This window comes from Furipterus horrens, unplaced genomic scaffold (assembly GCF_987537825.1).
Source record: "Furipterus horrens unplaced genomic scaffold, mFurHor1.1.pri manual_scaffold_10, whole genome shotgun sequence".
NCBI classification, from domain to species: Eukaryota; Metazoa; Chordata; class Mammalia; order Chiroptera; family Furipteridae; genus Furipterus; species Furipterus horrens.
The window spans coordinates 23,044,615-23,070,121 of record NW_028327180.1 but is presented as its reverse complement, the minus strand read 5'-3'; the positions used below and the strand labels follow the sequence as shown (position 1 = coordinate 23,070,121).

At 35.9% G+C, this 25,507-nt stretch overlaps 1 protein-coding gene across 1 annotated transcript in view; it reads right to left on the bottom strand.

Annotated features, from left to right (window-relative positions):
- FSTL5 (follistatin like 5) overlaps positions 1–25,507 on the bottom strand; it is a 494,569-nt gene that overhangs the window by 431,185 nt on the left and 37,877 nt on the right. The window contains exon 2 of the mRNA XM_090288197.1: positions 2,729–2,762. Within this exon, the coding sequence (XP_090144323.1) occupies positions 2,729–2,762 (34 nt within the window). The remainder of the gene's footprint in view (positions 1–2,728; positions 2,763–25,507) is intronic.

The following is a 25,507-nucleotide window of genomic DNA, read 5'->3' as shown; positions in this document are numbered from 1 at the left end:
AGCACAGTGTCTTACATCTGTTAGGTATTTAACAAAAGATAGTGTTAATATAACATGTAGTGACCATTAGGAAACTAATTGTAGGCTTTAGTATCCCTTAACTATTAGATACTTTCCCAAAATATAACTAGTAATGAAAAGGGAATGTATTTTTATCACTTCTTTTTTTTTTTTTTTTTTTTTTTTTGGTTTTTCAATTACAGTTGTCCCCTTTTCCCCCAATTCCTCTCTCCCACCCAACCCACCCCCTCTCCTGCAATCATATCCCTCCCCGTTGTCCATGTCCATGAGTCTTTTATACACGTTCTTTGACTAAACCCTTCCCTTACTTATCCCCCTTCTCTTCCTCTCCCCTCCCCCATATTGACTGCTATTCTGCTCTTCGTTCTATTTAGTTCCTTTGTTTGTGTTGTTCTTTAGTTTCCTGTATTAGGTGATATCATATGGTATTTTTCTTTCTTTGCCTGGCTTATTTCACTAAGCATAATTCTCTCTGGTTCCATCTATGCTGTTGCAAATGGCAGGAGTTCCTTCTTTCTTTCTGCTACATAGTATTCCATTGACTAAGTTGACAAAATTTTTAAGCTATTTCCTCAAAAACTGTTACTGTTTCATCACTGAGGACTCTAGAGAAATGCTCTTAAATACAAATGAATAAACCAATCACAAATTAAAACACTCCCCTTAGAAATATTGGAAAGAATTACTAATTTGTTCTGCACCTTATATTAGAATTATTCTTTAAAGAAAATTATTTCCTAATAATATTTATAAAATTCTCAATGGATTTAAAAAACTAACGTACTCTGTTTCAACATATCTGTAATATCACTGAGGAACAGTGTAAAATATGACTTCCTGAATAGTTGATCCTTCTTTCAAAGCTGTAGGAGTGTCTTCATTTCCCTGCTATCATCTTCAGTGCAACTTTATAAAGGATGTCAAACTACTATAAATCTCAAAAGAGTGTACTTAAACTTTAGGCTTTAACTCATTCAACAGTGGGCAATTTAAACACAAAAATCAATTGAGAATCCAAAAAATATATTGACAATTGAACCAAAATATATTTTGTCAGGTGAATTTCATGTAAATATAACTTTAGAATATATAGAATATAGATTTTATGGTATTTCAAAATAATATGAGAATAAGAACATGTGAATGTCAAATAATCAATTAGATAATAGAACTGCAAGCTTCCAAACACTTCCATATATATTGCTATGTGCAGAGAAGAGGGATCAATTTTTTCATTGGAGCATTTTTTTTGTGTGTGTTAATATCACCTCAGGTCACTGGTAACATGAGGTTGAGATTGTTGTCATAAACACAAATAGGCAGAGAAAGCTGAAAATTTGAAGATTAAAGACTTCCTCTACATGCATGCCTAATAATGTAGTAAACAAAATCTGGCAAATAAGATGACCAATGCATCCAGAGAATTCCTAGCTGAGAATTGGTTACTAATATCACAGGAAGACATAGCTCACATGTCAATAATTAGTTACCAAGTAAGGTGCAATATTTGATTTTCAGAATTGTTGTCATTTACCTATGGCTCAAAAATGTCTTCTCTTAATACTGACATTTAAAAACACCCTGAAAGGGTTATCTATAATTTTTGGTAAGATAACATTTCAAGATGATTCCCATAAATAGTCAAAAATGTAGAGTTCTTCTAAGTAGAACTAAGCACAAGGTCCTGAGGTAACTATGCACCTCTGACTTATTTAGAATTAAGTAGTCTAGAAGCCATTGTGTGACAGTTCTGAACCATGTGCCTGTCAGTAACAGTGAAAGCAGTGATAAGCATCATCTTGAAAATTTTATTACATAATAAAAGAAAACATGTTCTTAGCAGTTGGAAAATAATTTGTACTACTTTAGATGGTACGATTTATGTACTTCAAGGCAATAAAGCATCTTGAAGAAAGCTACACTAAACTTATTTCAACTATAATAGAATTATAAATATGATTTAAGATTAACCTGAAACACTAGGACCTTTCGTGAGAAGAAAGATGTGCACTCAGTATGCCTACAATGCTTAGAGCATTTAAATGCACATCATCCAGCTCATCTTGAAGTAGAAATTCCCTTTTGCAACACAAATGCATAAAACGTTGAGTTAATATTAGTGTTTTGAGGATAAATAAGTATAATAATTTCATATATAAAGTAAGAAGCCATATTTTAGTTTGCTGACAAAGAGCACAGTTTGGTAAGGTTACAATCTACCTGGAATCAATTGCCATCTCAATAAGCAAACTTCAAAATTTAACAATGTCTTTATGGGGAAAAGTCTCCTTATGTCTGACTAGAGTTAAATATGCCACATTAAAGGGTATCACTACATTTAATATAGAAATAGATATATTTTGCTTTTTTATAGACAATAAAATGAGACAAGAGTGACTAAATAATTGGTTTTCCATTAGGTATATATGTAAAAGTTCATCTGCTAAGTCATAGAGTGACAGAACACCAACTCCTATGGACAATGCTTGGTAAAGAAATTCCATGAGAACAATTCAAGGAACACACAGAAAATTGTCTTAGTTTCCCCAAAGGACTCACAATGTGTTAAAAATCACATTGAAGACTAATTCTCACTGTTTTTTCAAATTTTAATTACATTTTCTAACTAGCATCAAAACTTTTATATTTCTTCTCTTATGCTTACATGAATTTATGAGACCATAAACTTAAAGCAATCATTTCTTACCTTTGATTCTTGAGCTTTCTTGACTTCTTTCCTGCTGGAATTAAAACAGAAAGAGATCAAAATCTGTAAGTATGTGTTCAACAGCATGCTATAAATTTTCAGTAAAACTAAAGATCTTTCCCAATGTTTTGTTGTACATATACTGAAGACTCATTGTAATACAATTCTCATCTTAATGCATATTTATGTCAAATCTTTCATCAGAGTAGTAATCATTCTTGGTGGACATAAATTCCTCTAAGAAAGCAATACATTATATGAATATAAATTTATCAATAAATGCACAAATGGTTAATGAATAAAAAATAACTTGTCATGCTTCTCAAATGCTTTAGGCTATTCTATTTAATTTCAACAGATTATGAATGATGTCTTCAGAATTTGCTTTCAAATCTATACATTAATGATAAATTGTTGCTGAGGGAAAAAGGTTTAAGAGCAAACAGTGGAGAATCCACTAAAAAACACAAAAGACATTTCAATTGCCTTTCCTTCAATTAAACTTAGAATTGGTCCCTATCTCAGTTCTCTAAGGCTAAAGTTGACAACAGTTCTATTACTTATTCAAAGGTTGCTTCAGTCAGACCTGTCTTTCAATTTGACATAGTCCTTATTAGTTACCAGGCAACCCAAAAGAATTAGCTTGCTTGCAGTTTTAAAGTAGAAATTGTGCACTTTATGGTTCTCAATTAATATTCATGCACAGTTTACTCTGTCTAAAAGTTTCAGGGTCTCAAACTAAAAATAACTTTGAAATATGTTTCCAATAAAAAGTGACACACAGACACACACACACACACACACACACACACACACACACCAAGCCACAGAATTGTATTAATGCCAATAAATGTTGGTAAAATTTATACACATAGTAAAAATATAAATAATTTATTTTTTGTAAGCATTAATCCCAGAGTAAGATTTTGAGAAAGTGAGTATTAACAAATGTACAATAATTGGACCAGCTAATCCAATGTATGATTCTATTAGACTTTAACAATTCTGTGTTCTAATCTCTTATCCTAACTCATCTGGTCTTAGTGTGTGAAAGTTGTTCTGTCTTTTGGTAACTGAGTTCTCCAGTTATGATTTATTTTTAATTTAGAGTATCTGTTGTTCATTTAAAGTAAAATTTAAATTACATTATTTGTTTCAAAAATACATGTTTCTTTCATAATTGTAGGAAAGCAGGCTTCAATTTTTCTAAGAGGTATTTGTTAATTAAAAATGTTCTTTCTGTCTCTTACCTCCTCTTTCGTCATTCATTTATTTATATAGTCATCATTCTTTCAATAAATATGTACAAATTACTTTTATGTGCCAGACATTGCTCCAGAAAATAGCATGTAAAGGATGGACAAAAGAGAAAAACAAAAATTTCCTCATGGAAAATACTGAATAAATTATAATTTCCTATTTATTTACTTATTTATTTTTAATTAAATTTATTGGGGTGACATTGGTTAATAAGGTTATGTAGGTTTCAAGTATATATTTCTATAATACCTGACATGGATATTTAGAAAAAGAATGTGGTAGCATTACTATGAATGACTGCACTTTTGTATAGGTATACAACAATGAAATAATTTTTGACTAAAACTCTGAATGCAATGAGAACATGCTTCAAGCAGCTTCATCACAACAATGTGCCCATTCTTGCATCACTTCTCATGCAGAGTTTTTTGACAAAACATCAAATCACCCAGGTGACTGAACCCCACTACAGCCCAGACTTGGCACCCTGCAACTTCTGGCTTTTCCCAAAACTAAACTCACCTTTCAAAGAAAAGAGATTTCAGACCATTGATGAGATTCTGGAAAATATTATAGGGCAGCTGATGGGGATTGGGAGAACTGTGTGAGGTCCCAAGGGGACTGAGACATCATTATCCTATGGACAATGTTTCTTGTCCCTTCTATCTTCTTCAATAAATGTCTCTATTTTTCATATTACATGGCTGGATACCTTCTGGACAAACCTCATATATCTAGGGAAAATGTGTTCTAGGAATGAAAAAATCTACAAATTTCCTGAGGTGCAAGAGTTGTCAGCATTGTCAAAGACACCAAAGATACCAGTTTGACTGGACTGGAATGAGTCAGAGGAGTTTAGTAGGAAATGCAATAAGGGAGGCAACAGGGGCAGATAAACTAGCACCTGGGACACTCATTTGATCTTTGTTTTTCACACTAAGAGGGCTGAAAAAACATTGAAAGTTTCTTCTCAGCAGAACACCACTATCTGAATTACATTCAAGTAGAATCATTCCGGCTATTGAGGATAGGCCAAACAGGGCAAGGACAAAATTAGAGGCGCCTTTAAAAAGGATCTTGTAGCTTTCTAGGTGGGAGTTGATAATGGCATTGAGCAGAGTGGTAGCAGTGGAGTTGCAATATCTGTTGAGCTGGAAAGATTTTCTGAATGAATAAATGTTGGGTGTGAAATAGACAATAAACAAGAGTGATTCAAAAGTATGAACCATTAGAAACATGAAGTTACCTCTCACTCTGATGAGAAAGATGGCTGAAAAGAAACACCTACTCTTCTTGACTTGCTTTCTAGTACTGCCTTACTCTGTAAATTTTTCTTTTGTTGTCTAGCTACCCCTGTTCCAACTCTTTTATTCCTCCTCCGATTCTTAATTCCTAAATATGAGCTTCCTAGACACTGAGCTGTTATTCTTCTTTTATATACCTCACTCTTACAGTGATCTTATCCAGTCTTCTGTACATTAATGTCACCTTTCTCCTAAGAACTCTCATATTTATATCTCTAGCCAATCTTCACCATTAAGCGCCAGCCTCATATTTTCAGATCTATTTTTGACATCTCTACTTGGACATCTAATAACATTCTACCTGTTATATCCAAAACTGGACTTCTACACTTCCCTTACTTCTTTGGCCATTTTCTCATGCTTCTCATCTGCTTCATCTCTCCACCCTTCTGGTTGTTCCATTAAAGAACGTTTTTTCTACTCTCTCTCTAAGTAGATAAAGAGCCTGGAATTTTCATGGCTTGGTATTTGTCTTTGATTTTACTTTGAATATCACTCTGAGGATGGAAAGCAAGCATATAATTAAAATATCTGGAACTCAACAATACATAAATTGAGAAATCAATTAGCCTCTGTATAGATCGTCAGAACTCCAACTGGAGAACATAGAGTTGAATAATCTAGAACTGAGTATTGGAAACAATGTAAAAAAATTAGTAAGCTGAATCACCCAACTAGAAGAATGAAAGAATAGACAAATTATAGGAGAAAACGCAGGAAAGAATAGAAGCATAAAATCTCCGAGGATATATTATGTAAGAGGAAAATATTCAATAGTATAGAATTTTTCTGACAGGTCAAGTACAATTATGTCTAGGACAATGCCAATTAGATACATTGAAATCGATAGAATCATTGACTTCAAAGAAAATGCATTTTTTGTTGTATCATGGCCTTGGATGTAAGACTGAAGTTTTTCAAGGAAGGACAGCGCGATTGAGAAATGTACGAAGTGGTCAAAATGAAATGGGGGAAACCTCATGGGGCAGGAATGGCCTGGGATGCAGGGTAGCTGGTGAGTCTAGTCAAGTCTATAGACGTGGTGTATATTTTTTGTTGTTTATTTGTCTTTTTGTTTTATTTTGCATAGTTTTATAATATTTTATTGATATTACTGTGAATTGAAAAGGTTTAAATGATAGGAGATACATCATAGAAACTGCGATGATTAAGATAAAAGGGATAGATGTTATGACTGATTTTATAAAGGCATTGAAATGGTAGGTGTGACAACAGAAAATAAGTGAAACAAAATTTACATAGGAGAAACAATTCCTCTGCTATAACCAGTGGGCACAGGAAAACATGGTCATAGATACAGTGAGTTGTAGGTTTGATATACTAAATTAAACATGTTCAATTTGTGATTTATTTCCTTTATAGAATAGAAGGAAAGTCCACTGAGTGATGTAGAATGGTATCTCAGAAATCTGAAAAAGTAGAGTGGATTTTAAATGCACTGCTTCATTTTTTTGTGAGAGTAGGTTAGCAGAAAACAGCTTGATATTGTTAACATACTAAGTTTTGTCATCATAAATTTGCAGTGATATTAATGTTAGTCAAATGGGTTTAACACCCACTAATATTGTAAATACTTTATTATATTTGTTTCTTAAAAACCAATTCTCTGTTTATACATTTATATATACTTATAAATTACCAATGGAAATATCCTACAAACTAGAAATGTTTAAGAAGAATTACTTAGGGGTTAGAAGATGGCCGCGGAGTAGGAGCAGCGTTCTCAGCTCGCTCCTGTTAAGGAGACAATCCAGGAGGAACAAACTCGGGGAGGAATGACTGAGTGAGTGGGAATATCTGATAACGTGAACGGGGAGGAGATCGTGGGAGCAGCGTGGAGGGGGGTGGAGGGGTTTATCACAAACGGCAGGCTGAGTCATTCTGAGACTCCGTGCGTTTGCAGTATCAAGCCGGAGAGCTCACTAGCCGGGAGTGAATTCTGGTAGGGAGTTAGGGAGAGGATTTGGCCGAAAAAGCCAGAGGAGGGAGAGAATAGTGAACAACCAGGACTGGGAGAAATTGTGTGACCTGAGTCTAGAGAGAAACATCCTCAGCTGCAACCTCCGACGGAAAGCTCGGCATCCCGGGCGCGCCCAGCACCCGCGCTAGGGCCCTACAGAACAAAGGAGCAGTTTTGGGGCTAGGAGACGGGCCGCACAGAAAATCTGCCACGGAACTCCGGACCCGGGAGAACTGTGTTCTTGAAATCAGTGTTTGCTCTTTAGTCGCGCTAGAATCCCACAGAACAAAAGGCAGGTTTGGGGCTAAGAGAGAAATAGGACGTGCAGGGTGTGTAAGTAGGGAAGAGAGCGGAGGCGGAGGTTCTGGAGGGGAGACGGTTTTAGGGCAAGGAGAAGGGCCCGCAGGGAAGGGCTGCTGCGGAGCTCCAGACCGGCAGAGAGCTCCGGGGAAGGAGAGTGCTGCGCTGACCGACCACACTAGAGTCCCACAGAACAAAGGGACGGTGCTGTGGCGGGAAGAAAGATAGAGCGCGCAGGCCGATAGGGAAGCCAGCGGAAGCGGTAGCTCGGAATAGAGAAAGTTTGGGGGCAGGGAGAAGAGCCCACGCGGGAAAGCCACTGCAAAGCTCCAGACTAGGGGAGAGGCCCTGGGCAGGAAAGGGCCACTGGGCCCGGCACTTTGACCGACTGTGCCAGAGTCCTGCAGAACAAAAGGACGATCTTGAGACAGGGAGAGAGGTAGGGTGCGCAGGCATATAGACAGGGAAGAGAGCAGAAGCTGTAGCCTGGGAATAGAGACAGGACCGGAGGCAGGGCGGGGAGTGCTGGCAGGCACAGGCTGGACCAACAGGGGGAAGGAGTAGCTGGACAAGCCTGAGGAGGGCTGAGGCTGCCCCAGGAGGGGACAACTGAACGCAGCTCACAGCAGAGCGGCGCTAGGCCCACGAAAAAAAAGACTAGCAACCCCAGAATCAAGCAGAACCCTCCCACAGCCAGCCAACCAACCAGAAAAGATTTGAAACTCATAGAATTTTGAATAGGAGCAGACTCAGGAAGGAAGCAAGGAAAAACCAAAAAACAAACAAACCAAAAATACCCAGAGACTGTGCATAAAAGTTGAATTGAGTTAAAATCCTCATTCTTTTATCTCTCACTCTCTCTCTAACTACCCCTACCGTCAGTCCCTTCTTATTCTCACTCCTTTTCTCCCCTCCCCTTCCCTCTCTTCTCTCCCCTTAGCATTCTCCCCTGCATCCTATTCTCAGTTAATTTTATAATTTTAAGTTCTCTCCCTTTCTCACCCTCTCCTTTCTCTGTGCTACGCACCTTCAACTTTATTAAATTTCTTTCTGTATTTTGTCCCCCTTCAGTCTACATTCATTTTTCTTTCATCTCTTGTCCTTATTTTCCTTCTCTCCCTATACATAATCTCTCTCTCTCCCTATTACACTTTATACTCTAATCTCTTAATATTCAAATTATAATTCTAATCTATCCCCCTCTCCCTTTACTCTCCCATTCTTACCCCTTCTCTTTTTCTACCCCCCCCACTTCCTTCCCTACCTCTTGTATTTCTCTCCTTCATCCTATCTGTTGCTAACTCTTCAATTTCAATCCTCCCCTCCCTAATATCTCCTCTTCCTCCTGATTTCCATCCCTCCTCTGAGCTCTTTTCCTCCCAAATCCTCTTGCTTTCCTATCTCCTATTCCTCTCTCTCTATACGCACCTTTTCTCTCTATCTTGCAACTTTATATCATGTTTTAATCTCCTAATCTTTTTTATAACATATAATTTAAAAAAAGAATTTTAATCCAGTCCCCTCTCTTCTACCTCCCCTTCTTCTTTTGTTCTCTCTCCTACCCTTCTCTTCTCTACTTTCTCTCTCTCTTTCCTCTCTCCCTTCCTGTCTTGCTATTTTCTACTCTGTATTTTTATCCTTAAAAAATTCTCTCTCAATCTATTTCCTACCTTCTAACCTCCCCAGCCTTCTCTTTCAATTTCTGGCTGTCTGTCTACCTGGATGTCTGTTGTGTCTACCCTACCTCCCACGCTAATCATATAGTATATACCGATTATATAATCCTAATACTATACACTTCCACTTTCTCTCTCCACACTGCAACCCTCCCCTCCTTTTCAAACAGACAGTGTAAGTGTTAATTGCTCTCTTACATAACCTTGACCCCAATTGCTAATATTAATACTCTATCAACTTCCAGCTCAAAAATTACCCTTCCTTCATTTAAAACAACTCCTTTCTGTTTCTCCTACGAAATAAGAGTCCCAGTATCTCCACAAGTATATTAACACGGGCTCATTTGCAGCCTATAGTGGGATTGTATTTGGGGGAGACATTGGAGGGTGTGGGTTTCTTGCCTGGGTTGTATAATTATGTTTTAGCAGCACCTTCACAAAAGAACTCAAGACAAGGTGGGCAGAGTGACTCTCAATCAACTAACCAGAGAAAAAGATCCACCAAAAAGTAGCTGAAATACAACCAGACAGATTAAAGAAATATCATCAAGGACAACACAGAAGGAGATCCAGGAGGGCGGAGGAGTAAGTGGAAGCTACACTAACCCCCTCCCAGGACGAGCCAGTGCTGACTTAGCCCCAGTACAGCAGACAGACCATCCCCCTCCAAGTGGTGTCATACTAAGGGGAAATAAAAGCCCTGCCTACAGGAATTAAGTTGCCACACCCACGGTCATTAAGCCTGACGGCTGATCACAGATTGAGTATAGTAACAACTAAAGAAGAGAGACAAAGGCAGTAGATCCCTGGAAGTCTCCAACAGGCTGCCTAGGGCCAGTCTGGTACATGATCTGACACTACCAGAGGCAGACCCAGGAAGAACTGATCATTCTAAGAAGCACCAACAAACAAAAGGAATCACAAAAATGGGGAGACAGAGAAACAACCCCCCATCAAAAGGAAAGGTAGAATCCCCAGAAAGAGTGCTAAATGAAATAGAGGGGAGCAACATACCAGATACAGAATTTAAAACATGGATTATGGAGAAGCTAAATGAGCTCAGCGGAAACTACAAAGAACTCCAGAAAAACTACAGTGAACTCCAGAAGAACTATAAGGAACTTACTGAGAATTATACCAGCATCAAAAAGGACATGGAAGCTATCAATAAGAGCCAGGAGGAAATGAAGAATACAATCTCTGAATTGAAAAACACAGTAGAAGGAATTAAAAGCAGGCTAGAGGAAGCAGAAGATCGGATCAGCGAGCTGGAGGACAACGTACACAAAAACTCCCAGACAATGCAACAAAATGAAAAAAGACTGAACAAGACTGAAGAGGTTCTAAGACAGCTGCAGGACAACATGAAACGTAACAATATCCGTATCATTGGAATTCCAGAAGGAGAAGAAGAAGAGCAAGGGATAGAAAACCTCTTTGAAAAACTAATGACAGAAAACTTCCCTCACATGAGGAGAGAAAGAGTCATGCAAATCCAGGAGGCACAGAGGGTCCCAATGAAGATGAACCCCAACAGGCCCACCTCAAGACACATCATAATTAAAATGGCAACATCCAAAGACAAAGAGAGAATCCTAAAAGCAGCAAGAGGGAAACAACTAATAACATACAAGGGAGCTCCAATAAGGCTATCCTCAGATTTCTCAGCAGAAACACTACAAGCAAGAAGGGAATGGCAAAAAATATTCCAAGCAATGAAAAACAAAGGCCTACAACCAAGAATACTCTACCCAGCAAGGCTCTCATTCAAAATGGAAGGCGAAATAAGGAGTTTCTCAGACAAAGGAAGACTAAAAGAATACATCTCCACCAAACCAGCAATGCAAGAGATGCTAAAGGGTCTGCTCTAAAAAGATAAAAAAACAGAGAGAAACAGAGAAGAACACGAGTACAAAGGGGGAAAATGACAATGAATAAGTACTTATCAGTAATAACCTTAAACGTAAATGGATTAAACGCTCCAATTAAAAGACATAGGGTAGCTGAATGGATTAGAAAGAATGACCCACATATATGCTGTCTACAAGAGACCCACCTTAGAACAAAAGATCTACACAGACTGAAAGTAAAGGGATGGAAAAATGTATTCCAAGCAAATGGACATGAAAAAAAAGCCGGGGTAGCAATACTTATATCAGACAAAACAGATTTCACAGCAAAGTCCATAAAAAGAGACAAAGAAGGGCATTTCATAATACTTAAGGGAAAAATCCATCAAGAAGATATAACCCTTATAAATATATATGCACCCAACTTAGGAGCACCCAAATATGTAAGGAAAATTTTGAAAGACTCCAAGAAAGATATAGGCAGCAACACACTCATTGTAGGGGACTTTAACACCCCATTGTCAACAATGGACAGATCTTCAAAGCAAAGAAACACCAAAGATATTGAGGCACTGAACAACACTTTAGATCAAATGGACTTAGTCGATATATATAGAAGTTTACACCCCAAAGAAGCAAAATATACATATTTCTCAAGTGCACATGGAACATTTTCAAAGATAGACCACATGATAGGTCACAAAACAAGCCTCAATAAATTCAAGAAAATTGAAATTATATCAAGCATCTTCTCAGATCACAATGCCTTAAAATTGGAAATCAACCTCAAGGAAAAAACTCAAAAACATTCAAACTCATGGAGAATGAATAACATGCTATTAAATAATGAATGGGTTAACAATGACATCAAGGAAGAAATCAAAAAGTTCCTGGAAACCAATGATAATGAACACACAACAACCCAAAACCTATGGGATACAGCGAAAGCAGTCTTAAGAGGAAAGTTCATAGCAATACAAGCCTACCTAAAAAAGCTAGAAGAATCTCTAGTTAAAAATTTAACCCTACAGCTACAAGAACTAGAGGAAGAACAACAAGCAAAACCCAGATCAAGTAGAAGGAAGGAAATCATCAAGATCAGAGCAGAATTAAATGACATAGAGTCTAAAGAAACAATTCAAAAGATCAACAAGAGTAGGAGCTGGTTCTTTGAAAAGATAAACAAAATTGACAAGCCTTTAGCCAGGCTCATCAAGAAAAAAAGAGAGAGAACCCAAATAAATAAAATCAGAAATGAAAGAGGAGAAATCACAACTGATACCACAGAAATACAAAGAATTATAAGAAATTATTATGAACAACTGTATGGCAAGAAATTTGACAACCTAGAAGAAATGGACAGATTCCTGGAAAACTATAGTCTGCCCAAACTGAACCAAGAAGAAGCAGAAAGTCTGAATAGACCAATAACAGCTAGCGAAATTGAAGCAGTAATCAAAAAACTCCCAGCACACAAAAGCCCAGGACCAGATGGCTTCACAAGTGAATTCTACAAAACATTTAGGAAAGAACTAACTCCTATCCTCCTCAGACTATTCCAAAAGATACAAGAAGAGGGAAGACTCCCAAACTCGTTCTATGAAGCCAGTATAACCCTAATTCCAAAACCAGGTCAAGACACAACAAAGAAAGAAAACTACAGACCAATATCGCTGATGAACATAGATGCTAAAATCCTCAACAAAATATTGGCAAACCGGATCCAGCAACACATTAGAAAGATCATACACCACGATCAAGTGGGATTCATCCCAGGGATGCAAGGATGGTTTAATATTCGCAAATCAATAAACGTGATACACCACATAAACAAAATGAAAGACAAAAACCACATGATCATATCAATAGATGCGGAAAAAGCATTTGATAAAGTACAACACCCATTTATGATAAAAACTCTCAGCAAAATGGGAATAGAGGGAGCATACCTCAACATAATAAAGGCCATATATGAGAAACCTGAAGCCAACATCATACTCAATGGGCAAAAACTGAGAGCATTCCCCCTGAGATCAGGAACAAGACAAGGATGTCCGCTCTCTCCACTGCTATTCAACATAGTCTTGGAAGTTCTAGCCACAGCAATCAGACAAGAAAGAGAAATAAAAGGCATCCAAATTGGAAAAGAGGAAGTAAAACTGTCATTATTTGCAGATGACATGATAGTGTACATAGAAAATCCATTAGACTCCACAAAAAAACTACTCAATCTAATAAGTGAATTTGGCAAAATAGCAGGATACAAAGTCAATATTAAGAAATCGAAGGCATTTTTATACACCAACAATAAAAACTCAGAGATAGAAACTGAAAGAAAAATCCCATTTACCATAGCAACAAGAAAAATAAAATACCTAGGAATAAACTTAACCAAAGAGGTAAAAGACCTGTACACAGAAAACTACATAACACTGAAGAAAGAAATTAAAGAAGATACAAATAAATGGAAGCGTATACCATGCTCATGGATGGGAAGAATCAACATCATTAAAATGTCCATACTACCCAAAGCAATTTATAGATTCAATGCAATCCCTATTAAAATACCAGCAACATATCTCACAGACCTAGAACAAATACTTCAAAAATTTATATGGAACCAAAAAAGAGCCCGAATAGCCACAGCAATTTTGAGGCAGAACACAGTAGGAGGAATCACAATACCCGATATCAAACTATACTACAAGGCCACGGTAATCAAAACAGTCTGGTACTGGCATAAAAACAGACATATAGATCAATGGAACAGAATAGAGAGCCCAGAAATAAGCCCAGGTTCATATGGTCAACTAATATTTGACAAAGGGGGAAAGAACATCAAATGGAGTGAAAAGAGCCTCTTCAACAAATGGTGTTGGGAGAACTGGACAGGGACATGCAAAAAAATGAAACTAGACCACCAGCTCACACCATACACCAGAATAAACTCAAAATGGATCAAAGACTTAAATGTAAGCCGTGACACCATAAAAGTCCTAGAGGAAAAAATAGGCAGGAAAATTTCAGATATCCCACGTAGCAACATTTTCACTGATATAACTCCAAAGGCAAGGGAAATAAAGGAAAGAATAAACAAATGGGACTACATCAAACTAAAAAGTTTCTGCTCAGCTAAAGAAAACATCAGCAAGATGCAAAGGAAACCAACCATATGGGAAAATATATTCGCCAATGACATCTCAGACAAGGGATTGATCTCCAAAATATACAAAGAACTCATACGACTCAACACCAAGAAGACAGACAACCCAATTAAAAAATGGGCAAAGGACCTGAACAAACACTTCTCCAAAGAAGACATACAGAGGGTCCACAGACATATGAAAGTATGCTCAACATCACTAGCCATCAGAGAGATGCAAATTAAAACCACAATGAGATACCACCTCACACCAGTCAAAATGGCAATCATCAACAAATCAACAAACAACTTGTGCTGGAGAGGATGCGGAGAAACGGGAACCCTGGTGCATTGCTGGTGGGAATGCAGATTGGTGCAACCACTGTGGAAAACAGTTTGGAATTTCCTTAAAAAACTAAAAATGGAACTGCCTTTTGAACCAGCAATTCCATTGCTAGGATTATATCCAAAAAATCCCGAAACACCAATTCAAAAGAACCTATGCACTCCAATGTTCATAGCAGCACTATTTACAATAGCCAAGTGCTGGAAACAACCTAAATGCCCATCTGTAGATGAGTGGATCAAAAAACTGTGGTACATCTACACAATGGAATTCTATGTAGCAGAAAGAAAGAAGGAACTTCTACCATTTGCAACAACATGGATGGAACTAGAGAAAATTATGCTTAGTGAAATAAGCCAGGCAACAAAAGAAAAATACCTTATGCTGTCACCTATTACAGGAAACTAATGAACAACACAAACAAATGAGCAAAATTGAACCAGAGGTATGTAAACAAGAAGTAGACTAACAGTAAAAAGGGGGGCGGGGGGGAGGAAAAGAAAGGTGTAAGGGGATGGGTCAAGTTAAAAAATATATATATATATGAATGACCCACAGACAGGTGCAACTGAGTGGGGACTAAATGTGGGGGAGGGGAGGGACAGGGTGCAGGGAAACAAGAGGGCTAAAATAGTGAGACAACTGTAATGGAAAAACAAACCAAAATCTCTTAGTGGGGGAAAAATGAAAATATGAAGAATGGAAATGCCAGTTCAGTGAATATTAGGACGAAGATTTTCCTTCACGTTGTATATTTTTCTCCCTATTTGATCCCTCCAGAGTTTGGCATTCTAAACAAGTAAGTAATGACGTAAGTTCCTTTGCATAGAACTAATAAGACCAGTTGTCAACAGAGGTTCTTTTTTTTTTTTTGACCAAGTCTTTGACTGGAATGTCAAGCCTAAAGGAAACATACTTGGCCTCAGATTGTTGCCAGAAAGCCCTGAGGAACTGGGAATGACTTTCAAAGGTAATAAAAGCCCGCGAGATAAAAGGCCTGGTACCATGGTTGGTTGTGCGGTCCACAGCAATCTTTCCAGGGAAGGAACGAAGGTTGTTTTCCTGAAAGATGGCTAGAAGGGACCTTAAGGCACAAGGAAAGACCAGAAAGACTTGGAAAAAACAGGTGTGTACGGGCAAGGATGAATGCCAGATATGTGGCACAGCTTCTGTGCCCTGAAGAACAGACTGAAGGTCACCCCAAATATTCCTTGGGTAAGTTCCAGCAAAGCAGAACTAAAGATCATAAGTGATCATTTGCTGCTCTTGTTATGTCTATGCAAACGAACAGGATAAATTAAAAATGGATTTAATGTAGTCCCTTTAAAGACAAGGAGGGTAACCTTAGGGAGAAGAATTATTATTCAAGGAAAATCACAATGATCAGTAGTAGAGTATAAAACAGGGCAACTAACCGTCTTAAAAGTCTCTTCTCCAGATTTAGAGACTTGTTTGCGGGTTATGTTACATAAATTAACACATGTTTTTTGTTTTCAAAGGACATAAGCCTATGATCGCATTACCTGAGTGATTATCTGTACGCATAAGCCTCACTTAATCCTCTCTGCAGCGCTGCCTCCTGAGACTCAACGGTTTGGCTGAACTAAATGGCTGGGTTGGGGAAGAATGGGGTGGTCTGTGGACTTCACTTTAAAACGGGTTTCTCTTTTCTATCCTAATGGCTTGGACAGAAAAGGCCCAGAGGTCTGAGAGGGGGAAATACCTAAACTATTTACCTCAGCCCAAACTAAGTATAATGGGCAAAAGGGTTTTGGACAGGCGAGTTGTGCCTAGCACACCTTCTTACAAAGAAGCCTTTTTTTTTTTTTTTTTTTTTTTTTCTTTCCCTAATATGGAACATTGAAAAATTAATCCCTGCCTTCTGTCATCTAGTAGTTATGGATTGAATGATGTCTTTTAACCCTTTTCGCCAAATCTGTTGCCCCCAGAACACAACAAGGACACCAGCCTGTTAAACCAAGCACGCCGATGACCGGAGACAGCCAACTGACCTGGAGTCTGCACGATCCTTCCCCATGTGGGAAGGCCACCCTCCCCTCCACACCCCCACTCTTATTAGGGTTTTCTGGACCCAAGGGTAGGTAGGACGACGACCATGTCCAGCTTGAAGCAGCTAGAGGAGCTTGAGACCTTCGCCCATTGTCCTTTACAAGATTACAAAGGGTCCTAATATTTGAGAGGGGGGGGATAGTGAATTTCTATGAACCAGGGGTATGGACTTGGGGGGGATTGCTGGGGGAGGGGGGGTGGTGGGTGGAGGGGAGCAAGGGGGAGAAAATTGGAACTGTTGTAACAATATAATCAATAAAAAACAATATTAAAAAAAAAAAAAAAAAAAAAAAAAAAGAAGAATTACTTAAAGAAAATCAATTAGTTATTAATTTTTTGGACTAGGAAGAATGGGAACAAACTTGTAAAGTAAGAAGAAAATGAAGACAAACTACTCCATTTACTGTCAAACTTGTATTACAAACATGTTAATAGAGACATGTACATAATTTAGGATTTTGAAAGCAATACCTTTTTTAACTTGCTTCTATGAGTATGTTGCATTATTCACCTGGCAAAATATATTTTCCATAGTATTGTTTTAAAAACTGTTTTATATGTTAATTTTAAAATGAAGCAATGTTAAGGAGAAAATTGTGACATTTTAATTACGTGAGAATTCTTAAGTGATCAGAAAGATTTATTACCCTGTCTACATTATATATTTGAAAAATATTGTATATTAGAAAACCTTTGTTCATGTTTGTAATAGCAGAATGCCAAACTCAATTTTAATATTCCTTCAAAAAGTTTTCTGATAAAGTGATCTTGTATTAAAATAAGAAATATATTTGGCCAGGTATCAAACTTAATAATAGCACACCATTCATGTTTTACTTTGTACAACACCATTTCTTGGACGAATCCCAAAGTGCTATATTAATTACATGAATAGACTCCATGAAATGCAGATAGAAAGGAGCAAATAGATGCTTAGAGACAGTATAATAAATATTAGCAAATATAATCTGGGCAGAAGTACAGTATAGCTTCAGATAAAACACATAATTACATGATAAGATCCTCTAATTATTTTTTTAAACAACATACTACATGGAATTTTTTATTGTGATTCTATTACAGTTATCCCAATTTCTTCCTTTTTTTAACCAGGAGTGTGTATGTTCAGTTAAATGCATAAAACATATGCAAAGGCAATCTATGTAGTATGTCAAATATAATCAATAAGAATTTGTCCAAAATGTCATAAAAGACATCTTTGGTTAATGGACTCATGAAAGACGTAAACAAACTGGATCTTAAAGATGAACAGCATTTAATTAGGTTAAAAAATTATGGATATCCAGGACAGAAAAAATAGCTTGTAGTAATAAGGAATTAGGTAGTGAAATACTTTATATAGAAAATAATATGAAGACTCATAAGCATGGTAGGTAATTAAAATAATCAAAGGAAAATTTAAAAATCCCGTATACGAGCAAATTGATTTGAGGATTAAAAATATATTAAAAGAAAGATTTTTTTTTTTTTTACTTAACCTATAATCTTAAGATAAAAGGGAGAATTCTGTAGGTTTTTCTTACAGCATTATTGTTTTTACACAATTAGACTTTGAGTTGAAATATGGAAAAATTAAAAATGATTGTTGATAAACTAGTTTTGACACTATACATATGAAATGTAAAGAAAATTCAGTAAAATATATTTAAAATAATTTTTGGCAATTTTATCTATGCAATGTAAAATATTCTATTATAAAAACTATCTAGCATAAATTTAGAAACGTTTAAAAGAAATACCTATTTAATTTTTATTTTATTTTATTTTATTTTTATACATGTTTTTTGACTTGACCCTTCCCCTTCTTACCCCTTCTCTCCCTCCCCCCTCCCCCCTTGTTACTGTTAGTCTACTTCTTGTTTACATAGCTCTGGTTCAATATTGCTCATTCGTTTGTGTTGTTCATTAGTTTCCTGTAATAGGTGACAGCATAAGGTAATTTTCTTTCGTTGCCTGGCTTATTTTGCTAAGCATAATTCTCTCTAGTTCCATCCATGTTGTTGCAAATGGTAGAAGTTCCTTCTTTCTTTCTGCTACATAGAACTCCATTGTGTAAATGTACCACAGTTTTTTGATCCACTCATCTACAGATGGACATTTAGGTTTTTTCCAGCACTTGGCTATTGTGAATAGTGCTGCTATGAACATTGGAGTGCATAGGTTCTTTTGGATTGGTGTTTCAGGATTTTTCGGATATAATCCTAGCAATGGAATTGCTGGTTCAAAAGGCAGTTAGAAACGTTTAAAAGAAATACCTATTTAATTTTTGAAATATTATTTATTATTTTTTTCTAAAAGAATGGAGATTGCATTTTAAAAATTGATAACAGGCCTTCTTCTAATTTTCAGGTCCTTTATTCATTTATCTTATCTTGTGTGCATGTGTAAAGAAATTTGAAATATGATTAGAAGATATTCATGCTCTTAAGATCATGTCACTACCTAAATAAAATGGTGACATACAAACTACTCATTCCTTGAATACAGGTTTGCTAGGAATATACATGGCTTGTGCTGTGCTAGGAGACAGGAATCAACTATGGATAACACCAATTTCCATTTCAGAATTTCAAATTTATCTGGAAATACTGATAGCTATTAGTTAAAAATCAATTATGAAGAATTTATAGAATGATGTGGAAACAAGAATAGGAAAAGCAATTGTTTATGCTGAGTGTGGGGCAAAGAAAGAACTTACAATGAAAATTTTCCTTGCACTAAGAGTTAAAGGATGGTACAATAATTGTCTGGGGGAAGGGAAGTAAGCTGTGCACAGGCACAGAATGGTAAAATTTTTAATCTTTTGGGAGAAACTGTGAATAGTTAAATATAGCTCATCCATATATTTCTTTAGACATGACAATTATATAAAATATATTCAAGAAAGTACTCTCTTATCTCCAGTAGAAAATGTATGCCCACTTAAATATAGCTGAAGCTATTTGATAAAGAACCAAATAACTTAAGTAAACATGTTGATTATTATAACAGTTTTTATAGTGTGTTCTGGGAGTGTGAAAAACAATGATTTTCTTAACAAAAATCATTAAATAATTTGGAATACATAAAAATATAAATCACTAATTAATAATTTTGATATAGAAATTAGCAAAGTGCTGGAAACAACCTAAGTGCCCATCTGGAGATGAGTGGATCAAAAAACTGTGGTACATTTACACAATGGAATACTATGCAAGAGAGAGAAAGAAGGAACTCCTGCCATTTGCAACAACATGGATGGAACTAGAGAGAATTATGCTTAGTGAAATAAGCCAGGCAAAGAAAGAAAAATACCACATGCTATCACCTAATACAGGAAACTAAAGAACAACGCAAACAAAGGAACTAAATAGAACAAAGAGCAGAATAGCAGTCAATAGGGGGGAGGGGAGAGGGAGAGAAGGGGGATAAGTAAGGGAAGGGTTTAATGAAAGAGCCTGTATGAAAGACTCATGGACATGGACAACGGGGAGGGATATGATTGCGGGAGAGGGGGTGAGTTGGGTGGGGGAGAGAAATTAGGGGAAAAGGGGACAACTGTAATTGAAAAACCGAAATAAAAAAAAGAAAAAAAAAAGAAATTAGTGAAGTAGTATGATTTAAAATGTCATATTTAAATTGTAATTATTTCCATTTTATGTTTATCCCTCAATAAATTTGGATTTGTAATTTATTAAGTCCGTAAATAGACCAAAAGTAGTAATTGTTATAGGAACCTAGTGATTTGATTTTTAAGTGTCTAGTAATCTGGAGTATAGCATGCTTTTTCTAGTAATATCAATTTTACAGAGACTATGAATAAATAAAACTTATTATTGAGAATATACTTTGAATGAACAACTATATTCTGCAAATAAATGTAAAGACATATAGCCAGGTAGTTCAGATAAAACTAAATAATATAAGATATTCTAGGATCAAGCAAGAAGGGGCTTGGTGGGGAACATAAGTACAACAGAGGCCAACAGCATGGAGTCTAGGTATAAACACACTCAGTGCCCTTCCCAGTAGGCAGAGAGATTCACTGCAAGTGTTTGTAAAAAGATGATTGAGGTTTGAATAGAAATAGAGCCAGAATGAGAAGGAGAAGAAATGAAAAAGGAAGGAAGAGGAGAAGCAGGAGAAGAGGGAGGAGGAGAAATAGATAATTAAAACACAACAATCTTCTCAGTTGGCAAGCAATTTTTAAGTTCTTCACACATATTATGTCATATGAGGTGACCAAAAGTCATGGTCTAGCTTCCCCTGCTTACATCCTCAACTTACAGTTCATGGAGGTCTCTAGGATAAGGACCATGGCACGTATGGCAGTATATTCAAGCATATGCAATTACATTTTACAGAAGCCAAAAGCATACATTAAATTGCCTTTTTAAAAAGATGAATTCACCAACTGGGATCTCCCTAAAATAAGTAGAATATTTTATTTTCATTCCTTCTTAGGCGAGTAAATAGTAACAGCTATCATAATATCAGCCTAATTTTAACTGAATGATGAGTGAGACCTAGGACATTATGTTCACAACTGTTTACTTTTTAAGACTTTATTGAGGAATAATTAACAGATAATTGTAGGTATTTAAAGTGTATATTGTGATAATATTATACCATCAATATGATGATATATATAAATATGTATTTATATATATTCACACACAAACATATATTCATATACATATTGTGGAAAGATTACCAAGATCAAAGTAACTACCACATTAATTAGATCACATATATTAATTGTCTTTTTGTAATGAGAATGCTTAAGATCTCTCAGCAACTTTTAAGTATACAATATGACATTACTAAATACAGTCACTATGCTGTACATTAGATCCTTAGAACTTACTTTACAATTGAAAGTTTTTCCATTGACCTATATCTTCCCATTTTCCCTTTCACCAACACCGGGCAACCATCATTCTATTCTTTGTTTCTATAATATCATTTTAAAAATATTCCACATAAAAAATGATACCACACACAATTTGTCTTTCTTTGTGGAGCTTATTTCACTTAACACAATGCCCTCCATGTTCATCCATGTTGTCTAAAAAGGCAGGGTTTCCTCTTTTGAATAGCTGAGTAATATTCCATTTTATATGTAGGCCATAATTTCAATATCTATCCATCTGTCCATGAACCCTTAGGTTGTTCCTATGTCTTGCATATTTTGAATAATGTTGCAAAGAACATGGGGGTGCAGATATCTCTTCCAGATAGTAAATTCTTGCCCTGGCTGGTATGGCTCAGGGAATTGAGAGCTGGCCTGTGGTCCAAAATGGTACCAGTTTGATTCCCAATCATGACACTCGCCTGGGCTGCACGTCAGGTCTCCAGTTGGGGGCGTGTCAGAGACAACTGGTTGATGTATGTTTCACACATCAATGTTTCTCTCCCTCTCTTTCTCCCTCCTTTCTCCTCTCTCTAAAAATAAATAAATAAAATATTTTTTTAGAGATAGTAAATTATTTTCCTTCAGAGGTATACCCAGAAATGAAATTGCTGGATCATATGGTAGTTTTATTTTTAATTTTTTTAAGAAACTGTCATATTGTTTTCATAATGTCTGTACTAATCAACATTTCAACCAACAGTGCACAAGTGTTCTTTTTCATTCACAACCTCACCAACACTTGTTATCCTTTGTATTTTTAATATTACCCATTATAACAGGTATGAGTTGATATTTTATTGTTGTTTTGGTTTGCATTTCCCTAATGAACAGTGATGCTGAGCATCATTTCATGTACCAGTGCTTTGCTCAGTTTGATACTTGTGTTATTTCTTTTCTGTTGTAGAGTTATATGAATTTATATATCGTCGTCGTCGTCGGCAGCCGTCCGTCTGGAGAGACGATGGTGTAGCTTCTTAAGAGTCTATCTGCACCGCCGAGAATGGCTGTGCAGTCCGACTCGGGAGTGACACGGTATCTGTCTCCTCCCGTGTTGAATCGACATCTTGCGATGACGCTGGAGTGTCCTCTCCAGTGAAGCTGAAGCTACAGAGCCTGGGCAGAATTTATATATATATATATATATTATATATTTGTTTGATATTAATCCCTTATCACATACATATTTTACAAACATTTTCTCCCATTCTGTAGGTTGTCTTTTAAATTTTTTGGTTCCTTTTCTGTGCAGAAACTATTTAATTTGTTTCTTTTTGCTTTTGTTGCTTGAGATTTTGCTGTCATACACCAGAAACTCATCAATGAGACCAATGTCAGGGAACTTTTCTCTTGTTTCCTTCTACTAATTTTACTGTTTCAGCACTTACATGTATGTCTTTAATCCATTTTGGTTATATTTTGTTAGTGGTGTGTGTAAATATCCAGATTTCCCAGAACCATTTATTGAACAGATTATCCTTTCCCACTGTCTATTCAGGGCACCCTTCTCAAAATCAGTTTACTTAATTTTCATGGTTTATTCATGGACTCTTGATTCTGTTTCAGTGGTCTATACTGTATTGTTTTGATTACAATAATTTTGTAACGCCATTTGAATTCAGATGTGATAGAGCAATCTTTGTTCATCTTCCTCAAGATTGCTATGACAATTTGAGGTCTTTGGGATAGTTATTGTTATCTGTGAAAAATTTAATTGGAAATTTAATCAGAAAACATTGGATTTGTAGATCTGTTTGAATTGTTTGGATATTTTTCACAATAATAATTCTTCAAATTTAAGAACATAGTATATATTTTCTTTTATTTGTGTCTTTTTCAATTTCTTTTCTTTATGTATTTTAAGTTTCCAGTGTATAGATGGTTTACCATCGTGAATAAATTTATTCCTAACTATTTTACTGTTTTTGATGCTGTCATAAATGGAATCACTCACTCTTTACAACCCTACAAGGTTTTTCTGAAACTCCTGCTGATAGTCTCATTGGGGTTCCTTTGAATGTCATGAGTCTTTTCTTTCTCTTACTGCTTTAAAATTCTTTGTGTTTGATTTTTGAGGGTTTGATTATAATGCCTCCTGGTGAAAATCAAAATCTCTTTCAGTTAAATGTGCTTAAAGGTTTTTGAGCTTCATGAACCTGGAGAGCTATATCTCTCTCCATATTTGAGAAGTTTTCAGCCACATATCTTTTCTTTTAAATATTTTATTTGTTTATTTGCTTGTTTATTTATTTCTGTAGAGAGGGGGGAAGGGAGAAAGAGGGAGAGAAACATCACTGTGTGGTTGCCTCTCACTTGCGCCCCCAACTGGGGACTTGATGTGCAACCTAGTAAGGTGCCCTCACTGGGAATCGAACCACCGACACTTGGCTCACAGGCCGATGCTCAACCACTGAGCCACAGCAGCCAGGGCTTCAGCCACATTTCTTCAAGTAAGTTTCCTCTCTTTTTCTTCCTTTCTTTTCCTTCAGAGACTTCCATAATGTGAATACTCCTTTTCCTGATGATGTCCCATAATTCACAAGGCTTTCTTCAATTTTTTTATTCTTATTTCTCACTTTTTCACCTGATTCAGTATCAAGAGATCTATCTTCAAGTTCACTGTTCTTTGCTTAATTGAACCTGTTCTAAGTTCTGTGTTGCATTTTTCATATTCATTGACTGTGTTCTTCAGATAAAAATGTTGTCTCGTTCTTTTTCTTTTATGATTCCCATATCTTTGCTAAACTTAAAATTTTGTTCATGTATTCTTTTCCTAAGTGTATTGTAGTTTTTGGCAATCTCCAAGAAACTAAAAACTTAAGCAAAGAATAATCTGAGCAATGAGTTCCAGAAAAAATTATCTCAAGGTATTATATAAAGAACAGTATGTGCAATAAAGAAAAATAGCATTGTTTTAAGTCACATGTAACATTTACAAATATTGAATGTGTTAGGCCATACAAGAGGCCTTATAAAAATCTATGGTAAACTTAAACATGTTATATCAGATAATATTCAGTGTTATTAGAATTATATCAAAAGAATGATGAAAATAGCATCCTATAAACAGAATCTATATAAGAGATTACTAAATAATTCTTTGATTAAGCAATAAATTATAAAATATTTCTGAAACAATTAGCTTGAAGGAGAGAAAAGCACTTCATGACACAAATCTTGGAGTTCTGGGAAAAAGCATTTGTAAAAAATTCATAGCTTTAATTATCAGGAAAAAAGAAAGGTTATAAAATACAAATTATGCATTCAATTTAAGAGGTAAAAAGATAGTAACAGCAAAAAAATAAACAAGAATCGGCATCAAGGACATAAAGAGCTAAAAAATTATAGGACATTAAAATATCTGAATTTGAGTTTTTTGTGTAAAGATTATTATGATCTGACAAACCTTTTTCAAGACTGAATTAAAAAACAGAAGATGGAACATTAAGAACAAACAATGCAATGTTAATAACTTGGAAATAGAAGACAGCTGAGATTAAATGTAAAGGCTATTTAAACATTATATTCTAGTAAGTCTCATCTAATATCTTATATATAAGTGATACATTTCTGAAAAAAGAAATATGGGAAAATGGAATGTAAAGAAAAAGAAGCATAAGTAAGTGAAATTTCAGTAAAGTAACACACACAAAAAAAAAAACAAAACAACAAAAATGGCAAAAATGGCCACAAAAAATATAAAAATAAAAAACCTCTTTCCAAATGCCCAGATCCAGATACCTTTGGAGATAAATTCTACTAGACATTCAAAAAGCAAATGAATGTTTTGTATTTTAGGAAAAAATTAAGAAAGTATAAAATTAAAATCAAATAGGAACAATTTCCTCAAGCCATATATTATAAAGCTTAGAAATTCTGACTAGTGCCATCAGGAGTCAGGAAGGATGACTATTGTACCGGTGTTTATGGTAAAAGGT